The sequence below is a fragment of the Fulmarus glacialis genome, unplaced genomic scaffold (assembly GCF_000690835.1).
Source record: "Fulmarus glacialis isolate BGI_N327 unplaced genomic scaffold, ASM69083v1 scaffold12534, whole genome shotgun sequence".
In the NCBI taxonomy this organism is placed as follows: Eukaryota; Metazoa; Chordata; class Aves; order Procellariiformes; family Procellariidae; genus Fulmarus; species Fulmarus glacialis.
Genome location: NW_009207462.1, coordinates 3,901 through 13,748, shown reverse-complemented (window position 1 = coordinate 13,748; position 9,848 = coordinate 3,901). Strand labels below are relative to the sequence as shown.

Below are 9,848 nucleotides of genomic sequence, written 5' to 3'. Positions count from 1 at the left end.
TGGTCATTCCTGTTTTCAGAAGAGACCGCTTTGAATCTGGTGACACTGCATGTAGGCAGCAGCCTATCTGTGTTTTATATACTGCATGATCAGGACTTTGTTTGTTCAAGGGATGGGGTTTTGATACTGTTTGCATCAGATACTTTCAATGTGAACTTCTGTTACAATCCTGAAGCATTTGGCTGAATACATAAAAGAGAGAATTTTCACTGCATTCCACCGGGCAAAAAATGAATCATCTTAAATTGTATTTTCAAAAATAATTGGTGGAACCTATATTGTTTCATCTTGTATTTGAGATACGGGTTGTAACAAACGGCACTTCTAGATGCAGTGTTTCAACTTGGTCTGAATGTTCTTTTATTGACTGTATTAGAGAACTTTTTTTCAAACTTTTCTCCGCAGAGACATTTTTTTCGTAACTTAGGATCGATCTTAACCTATGCCTTTTTGGGAACTGCCATCTCCTGCATTGTCATAGGGTAAGTGAATGCCTTCTGCTATTATTGCTGAAGTCATTATTAGTGCTTGGTATTTTTTTCAATTAAAACCTAAACTGTAAAAAGAATTGCAGACCCTGCATGGTCAATATACTTCATGACTTGTGTAACAGATAAAGTAATTCCTTATCAGGGAATGCTGAGATGGAAGAGGCAAAACTCTTGGATAGTAAGAACTGTCTAGGGCATTCAGGAAATTATGTCCTTCATTTCTGGTCTGTGACTGATGTAAGCATGAACTGCTTTCTACAACCCTGTAGCTTTAACCATCTGTCCTGAGGAATAGAACCATTCTCTCGATTGAAATTCTGTGCTTCTAACTGGAATTCCTTCTAGAGGAGAGCAGATCTCTAACAGAAAAGGAAGGACTTTAAATCTCAAAAGGGGGAGGAACAAATACCTAGTGGCATATATGTAAAATAACTGGAGTAATTTCAAAGACTAAGTGAAACTTTTTAGTCAAAGATCATGCAAAAAGCCTCAGTCTGAAACTATGTGTGAATTTAGCCTGGATATGACTAAATGGCTTCTGCAGAAAAAGAGGAAGGGAAAAAAGCAGAGGGGCAAAAAATCCTGTTTTATTTCCATACCTCCGTAGTGAAAAGTTTCTAATTTTGTTTCAAAATTTGCCTAATTAAAGAAAAGATTTGCTAGTCAGAATATATTTCCAGGCTGGAATGATGTGAAACTTTTGTTTGTCTGTTTGGTTAGCTCAATCAAAATTAAGCAAACCATTTAAAAATCCTTTTGATTCTTAAAAATGCATGTATTTCACAATACTTATGAACACACACAGACACTTCAGCTCTCATGTTCTGGGAAAATTCCTGATGCAGGTGAAAACAAATGACCCGAGTTGGATTCTGCAGTGAGTGGGTATCTGTGCCTGCACAGAGCCTTACTGAGAAAAGCAATGCACTGTTCACAGTTTAACCTTAGCATCATTAGGAATCCCATGGCATTTCTGTGCTACGGAGTGGTACAGAGACAGCTGAGCTAGCTGAGTCTGTATGGTCTGCGGAGGTGATGGAGCAGTGGTGCATGTAAGTGAGTAAGTCTTGCTGAGAGGCCTTGATCTTGCTGGGATTGTGCAGAGTCAAAATGGGAAAAAGTCACGGAACTTTCTGGTGTTCAGGTTTTAGACAGGAAGCACACTGCGTCTTGTAGGATTTATTTGAGGTCCTGGGCTGTAGAACTCTGAAATGTACCATTTAAATCTCTGCACAATATGGAAAGATTTATGGAAACACTTCAGGTTTTGTGAGGGTGCTTGAATTTAAAACTAGTCAAAATTCTGTACCTATGAACAGCAGTTTCAAATTATAGAAACAATTAATTTTTTATTTCTGTCTTTTCCCTTTCTTTATAATGGACCTTTAAATAAAGATGTATGTGCTGCATCAAGGTATAAGCTCCTTGCTGGCATTATTATGAGATGGAAGTTTCTCCTTTAGCATCATTTTGATAATAGCAAAACACATGAATGACCTATAATTTAAGGTTTAGTGATTTGAAAACTGTTCTTTTATGGGTATGTCATCATATCTATCTTGACATCCTACATTCCTAATAATCAAGTAGCTTGGACACAGAAGATCACAGCTTGGACAGCTGCACCACTCATATGTTTCCCCTATCTTTATTTGCAGTAATATACACCTCTTGGAGTTACTTCTTTTCATATTCATTTATATGGCCAATAGCACCCCTAAGGTTGGAATTATAAATTCAGTAAAAAATCTGCATCCTGATAACAGTTTGAGCTGAATGCTGGCACATTACTGAGGTAACAGTGGTTACGGATCTCACTAGGAAGCACTTCCTGTGCTTCCTCTTACTTGTCTTAGCCATTGAACAATTCTCTCCTGTAAACCAATTGCTAATAGTTTTGTGAGACTGCAGAAAAGCAGTACAGCTGTCCAGCTGAGTGATGCATTTGCTTTCTGAGCTCTGACGTGTGTCATTGCCCTTTGCAAATGGAAAATGCCAGAGCAGCTTTGATAAACTTGTTAAAAGAAACATAATATAGAGTTTAGCCTATATTCCAAATACTGTCATTCCTGTATCCATGTTATTTTATCTAAAACAGAATAAATGCAGATAGAATCTACTACAGAAAGTTCCTACTAGGTCCAGCAATTCAAACTTTAAGCCCATAGTCAGGGACAAAGATCCAAAGGAAACCCTAAGGTAGAGGAGTAAGCACTGAGCAGCGCTGGGCCTTGTACTGTGTTCCATACAAACCCACAACCCCCACTGAAATCATTGCAGAGAAGGCAGATAATAGATTCCGAATCGGGCTTATGTGCATGTAAAGCATGTTTGCATAATATACATGTCAGGGTAAGAATGAGATAATGAGAGCACAAAAAAGAAAGATCATATAAAAACTTTACTGAAGGGAACTAAAAATAAGTCCTAAAAGGAAAACATACCCTAAGAGAGAGGAGATGAAGAGCTATGGTTGTTACAAAAGAAAGGACAGAACCCCGAGGTACTTCTAGGTTGCATTGCTGTAGACAAATATTTTGTGCATAGGTATGATTAAACATGTGTTTACTTTTTATTATATATGCACAACACATCGATATACATAGGCTTAGACTCTGTGTATCTGCCGCCTCTCATTGGGACTGTGCTCTTCCTGCCCGAGTGAATTACAAAGCACCCCATTGTGAACTCCTCCTGTGGGGCTTGCTGTAGTGACAGGGTACTGCCTATAACAACGAAGGACCAGACCTCTCTTTGTAAACCAGAAACAGCTGGGAAATATCATTAATAAAGAACAGGAACACCATTTGGATTGTGCAAACTCTTAGAGTGCTAAAAAGTTGCCATGGAACACACTGATACAATGGTGCCTGTCTCCTCTTTGTAAATCTTTGCTTTTGTATGAAAGGCTATTTTCTGGCATCAAGAAAGAGGAACTGTGTGGAATTTGAGTGAAAAGGCTATAATCAGATATTCCCACTGAGGGCAGGGGAAGGAGGGGTAAGAGGAGTTGCTTTTTATTTAGTGAAGACAGTGCTGAAACGTAATTGCTTTCAACTAAATGCTGCTCTAAGGAAGGCCCGCCCATGTTAGCTGTAATACTGTCCTCAGCCACTTAACACACATGCAAGTTACAGTAATTCCCAAGCTCTCCCAGCTAGGCCAAATTATGCCCTTTGCACCAAGTCTGACTAGCAAGGATCCGTGCAGAGAGATCCCATGAGGGAAAGGAGAAATTCCCCCTCTCCAAGCCATATAGACTTTGCAGAATTGCTGAAGTTGTCCCCTTCATGGTGAACAGAGTCTGCTGACTCTGGGCCTGCATGATATAAGATCATATAAGATCCAGTGTCTCAACAGATCTTTTCTCTGCCAGTGATTCCAGCTTCCCGTCTCCTGAAGAATAGTGTGGGATGATCAGTGAGACAGCTCTTTACTCCTAAGAAAAATCATACAGGTTAAGTCTCTCTGGGGCCTTCTGTGATACGGGGTGGGCAGTCTCTTGCTGTCACAGACTTACTTGAGTTTCACAGGCTCAGAGAATAATTTAGGTTGGAGGCAATGTCTGAATGTCTGCAGTCCAACCTCCTAATAAATGCATGACTGGCTTCAAATTTAGATCCAGTTGCTCAGGGCCCTGTCCAGCTGAGTTTAGAATATCTCCAAGAATGTGAATTCCACTGGCTCTCTGGGAAACCTGTTCTAGTCTTAACCTGCTCACTACAAAGATTGTTTTTCTGTATATCCAATTGGAATTTCCCTTGCTTCACCTTGTAACCATTGCCTCCTATCCTTTCACTATGCATCCCTCAGAAGGTCGCTTCCTCTTCTCTATAACCACCTATTAGTTGAAGACAGGAGTTAGCTCCCCTCCTAGTTACAAGCTGCTTTTCTCCAGACTGAAATAACTCAGCCCTTTGTCTCTTCTCATACATCATGCCTATCAGTCCCCTAACTATCTTGGTGGTTCTCTGCTGGACTGCCTCCTATCTTTCTTGTACTGGGGGTCCAAAACTGGACACATTATTCCAGATGCGACCTCACAAGTGCCAAGAAGGGACTAATTGCTTTTCTTGACTTGCTCACTATGCTTCCATGAATGCAACCCGGTTTGCAGTTAGCCTTCATAGCTGCAATTATGAAGTCCACTTCTGACTTATGCTCAACTTGATATCCTCCAGGACTCCAGGGGTTTTCTGCACATAGCTGTCTAGCCAGTCATGCCCCTATGTGACTGTTGCATGGGGTTATTCCATCTTTGTAACATGTATCTGGATATTAGCTGTGTGTTGATGACTGACTGTAAGCTGAAGCAGCACTGAGCTGATGCTACTCAGTGAGCCCATGAAAACTGGGCTGCTGAGAAATTAAATGAACATCTGCCCCCCCTTGCTTTTTTTTTTTTTTTTAACCTTTTAGGAAGAAGCAGGGAGAATGACCTAGCTTCAGCTTCTGAAAGGAATAGTGTTCTCTTCCCTTAGATTTTATTTTTAATAAACTGTGCTATTTGATGGGATGCATCTTCCAGAATTGATGCCTGTGATAGATATTTTCAATTTCGATAATGGAAGAGTGCTCAAGTATTTGGAAAAATCTTGACAGAATGGTAACAACCCATCAAACCAACATATGAGGTACTGAGTGGCAGGGGGACTAGAAAGATTTGCATTTTTTTCCCCTCTTGAAATCATCTTGCATTCTTAGATCAGCATTCTCAGTGCCAGCCAGGGCCAAGATGCCTATGCACAGGAGCACTAACTTCATAAGTTGGCCTTATCTGTGATTTTTAATTTGGTTTCATTTGGGTTCTCTCAAATTGCGATGCCAAAACCACATTTTAGATATTCAGAATGCAGCATGTTTGCAGTCACTTACTCATATTTTTCCAGCCTGCCTAGTATATTTGGCAAGGCCTGATTTTTCTGAAATTTAAAGCTCTCTGAGTGTGCAACTCAAATACCAAACGTATTTGCGGAAAACTGAGGCCGTTTGATCTGTCTTTGTGGCTGCAGTGAGAATTTTGCTTGAATAAAGCTGAGATAAAAAATAGGGTTTGGATCAGAAAGAAAATAGAGTAATTGGAGTTTCAAGACAGTAAAGTTATGAAATACAAACATCTGATAATACTGGTGTTAGGAAGAGTTTTTTGTCATGGTTTAACCCCGGCCGGCAGCTAAGCACCACACAGCCGCTCACTCACTCCCCTGTGGTGGGATGGGGGAGAGAATTGGAAGGGTAAAAGTGAGAAAGCTCATGGGTTGAGATAAAGAGAGTTTAATAGGTAAAGCAAAAGCCACGCACGCAAGCAAAACAAAACAAGGAATTCATTCCCTACTTCCCATCAGCAGGCAGGTGTTCAGCCATCTCCAGGAAAGCAGGGCTCCATCACACATAACGGTGACTTGGGAAGACAAACGCCCTCACTCCGAACGGCCCCCCCTTCTTTCTTCTTCCCCAGCTTTATATGCTGAGCATGACGTCATATGGTATGGAATATCCCTTTGGTCAGTTGGGGTCAGCTGTCCCAGCCGTGTCCCCTCCCAACTCCTTGTGCACCCCCAGCCTGCTCGCTGGTGGGGTGGGGTGAGAAGCAGAAAAGGCCTTGACTCTGTGTAAGCCCTGCTCAGCAGTAACTGAAACATCCCTGTGTTATCAACACTGTTTTCAGCACAAATCCAAAACATAGTGCCATAGAAGCTAATATGGAAAAAATTAACTCTATCCCAGTCAAAACCAGCATACATTCCAAGATTATCACTGTTCTAAGGGGAAAGATGTAGGTGTTTATATTAGCTACTCAATTTGCATATGCTTCTCTGGCTGGAGAGGTAGGACTTCTCCATATTGCAACTAGAGCCAAAGTTGGCTAGTTTGGCCTGATTAATTCCAGTACAAGTCTGTGAGTGCATGGATGCTTGCTTTAGAATAAGCATATCAGATTGTTTCATGGTAATCAGTGCTTAAAAGTGAACTTCTAATTAAAAAAAACACATAGAATCAAAATATATCCTTTGTGCATCTGTGTTTAACTGCAGCGACTAACAGTTTGGACAAAGAAGTCTCTTCTGACATTTAAATTGAAGTGCAAGGAATGTCATCATACTTGTTTCTCACAGGCAGTCAAGAATCCTTTCCCTTGCCATTCCTCACCATTCTACAAATGAATATTCAAATACTTGTTGCATATGATCACTGAGAATATAATATAATACAATATAATATTTTCTAAACTCTTTCTTCCAAAAATGGAATCTTAAATGATTTTGTTTGAAGACCAGAACAATTTTTTGTTTCTATACACACACATACACATATATAAATATAAATTTATGAGAGAGAAGGAAAGAAATATCAAATACCACTTCAAATATTTTTGAGGAAAAAAAAAAAGGCATGAGATTGGATTTTCCATCATAACTTTTCTAAGAAAGTAGACATTTTCCATTCAAATGTCGGCGGTATCGAAATTCTATCATCATGTGAAAATGCTTTTCCTTCACTCTTAACTGCACACTTTTAACAGCCCCTCTTTGTGCCTCCTAAGGGAGGAAGGGATGGGCTGAATTAATAACAGTGTTGCTAAAAAGCAGCAGTAGCAAGAAATGTTCAACTTTTCTTTACACAATTTACATGGTTATGATGCAACCTGACATAACTATACAGTCAAAGATTTAGTTCTCTCATCAGTATACCTATCCAAACATACTTCTAAAGGTTAAGAGACAAATTCCTTCCACTGGCATACCATTTAAACAGACTATTTACAATTAATCATTTTTAGTATAAAAGTCTTTCAAAACAAAAAAAAAAGTGTGACTTTTTTTGTGTGCATGTGGTGTATTCATTTCCTCCTGAAAAGTTAGTTTATTTTACAACCTTCCTCTCAGCAACAAGTAGCTTGCTCTGGCCTCATAGTAACATGAGACAGGACTATTGATACTGATTTATTGACATACTAATATTTTGACATATTCTCAGTAGACACATGTTCCCTCTCTCATTAAGCATGTGGCAGCGCATACCTGAGAGGTTCAGCATGCAATAGTTACATTTACTGAGCACTGCATGACTCTGGGGATTTTTTTTTTTTTTTTTTTTTTTTCTTTTTCATAGATATTTCAGTAGTTTGGCAAATGCTAGATGGATGTTTAGTTAGGTTATGGGTATGTTCTATATTACTTTCTGACTGAAGCTTAACAGAATCTACAAATACGGTCTGTTGATGTGAAACAGTATTGAGTTTATAATCTGATTATTCTTTCTCATCTGAGGGCTATGGATAGACTTTATAACTTGGAAACTAAACACTTGTAGCTATGTACTTCAGCAGAGCAAAATCAAATGTTGTTTGGCTTGAATCTACTGTACAGTGCTATGGGATTCTTCTGGATTTTGGAAACTGTTTCTGCAAGGAAAATGGGGCCAGGTTAAGGGTAACAGAAAAAAAAATCTCTTACAGAGCTCTCCATAAACTAAGCAAATATCTTTACAAGGATTATGCGCTGCTACATCATCTAAGCTCTTGCCTTCCCAAATGATCTTTTTTGTTTTCATTCAGAATTAGTTCATGTACAAGGAAAGTAGGGGTTTTTTTTCTAATTAAAATATTGTTTTCTACTGCATGTTTTCACCAAATGATGCAAAAAAACCCCAGGTCTATCTTTCCTCCACACACCGCCTATAAATAGCAAATGCTTTACCTCCCCACAGGCAAGAATAAAAGCTTTATTTTTGGTACAAACAGAAACTCGTGAGCGTGAGTGTTAAAGTATCTTGGTGCTGTAGATTAACTGAGGGAGAAAGAGGGAAAAATTATATAGAGACCATCTGCTGTCCCCAGTGATAAAACCCCCTGAATATGAGATGTCTGGCTTTAATAATTTCTATTAACCTTTTGAAGCCAGATATTCAGCCTATGACTGGAAATAAAGACAAAACTAGTAAGCATTCATTTGAATGTAGTATAACTTTTGTAAGATTATAGTACCCGTGTTGGTACCCTTTTTTGTTTTTTTGGCTGCTTTCATGTCCCATCTTGGAGTGAATGCAGGCATTTTCTTTCAGTCATGAGGCAGTATTGCACCATTTTTGCATTGACTTGAAGAAACTCAACAAGCATGATTTAGCTGAAAAATCAAGCTAAGTCTCTCCAGAGTTCTCCAAAGAAGACAACCTAACACTGAGCCCCCGCAGGAAAAGAATTGGTGTGTTTACTTGTTAATGTGCAGTGCCCCAATGCAGTAGCTCTGATTCTTTGGTCAGTCCAAATCTAAAATAATTGCAAGGGGTAGTTCCTGCATGTCGCTTTTGTTTACAGGTGTTTGGTGAATCCAGAATGGGTTAGTAAAGTATGAAAAGCTTGAAAGTATACACCCACTATGATATCTGGGTGTAGGAATTTTGCGAAGAGAGTAAAAAAGGGAAGAGGCTTTCTCTTAGACATAACTCTCAGAGAGTTCTAGCAGTTCTAAAAGTTACAAAGTAAAAAAAGCCTTTAATTTGCATGACTTGTCAACTTATGGATAAGAAGCTGTGTTAAATCAAGACACTGGTATAAAATAGCGTTTCCCAGACCACTAACACCCACGCAGAGCTGAAAGTTCTTCCAAGAGTACTTTGATGCATTCAAGTATGTGTGTTGCTGCAAGTTCAGTCAGAATTTGTAGCTATTTCGCAATAAACATCTGACATTGTTTACTGCAGCAGAGTTGATCATGCAGAAAACACAGTTTTTCTTCTCATAAACAGATGTGGTGAACAGCAGGGTATAATTATTTGTATCTTCCAGAAGAACCCCTCAGCATACTAAGGATATTGAAAGAATTGTATTATAGGGAACACTAAAGGTGTGGGACTGCAGAGACAAACAGAACCTGGAATACCAGGAGACTCATCTAAAATCAAAAGGACGTTTAATTTCGTATTTGATACCCAGTAGGTTCTCCAGGAATCCAGCAAAAAAATTTAAATCATGTACTCTTCTGAAAAACGTGCAAATGGCATTTGTTGCAAAATAGGAAAAACACTCGAGTCCAGATATTTCCCAAGAAGAAACCCCACACTGAAGGGAAGTGTTGGTTTGGGTTTTTTTTTTTTACAAAGTTTCTTCCCAGTTGCCTTGGAAGTTGAAGTTTTTTACTGCAGGAATGAATACTTTTGGATAGATCTCCTACTGTCTTCTTCCCTGATCTTCATGCATCCTTTTAAGAATTGACACCTAGTGTAGTCTCCAAAGACTGCCATCCCATATTTCTCCAGCTGTAGACCACCGATACACCTGTGCAATCCAGCTTCTTTGGCTGCAGCATCATTTGGAAGTCTCAAATTTGCAAGACTACTCTCGCAGTCTCTATATTA

General features: G+C 39.2%; 1 protein-coding gene across 1 annotated transcript in view; it reads left to right on the top strand.

Annotated features, from left to right (window-relative positions):
* The window catches only part of LOC104075573 (sodium/hydrogen exchanger 9-like), a gene marked incomplete at its 3' end in the record, with an annotated part of 13,064 nt that extends 12,582 nt beyond the window's left edge, over positions 1-482 (top strand). Inside the window, exon 4 of the mRNA XM_009576122.1 lies at positions 406-482. Coding sequence (XP_009574417.1) covers positions 406-482 — 77 coding nt within the window. The remainder of the gene's footprint in view (positions 1-405) is intronic.
* Between the last annotated feature and the right edge of the window lie 9,366 nt (positions 483-9,848).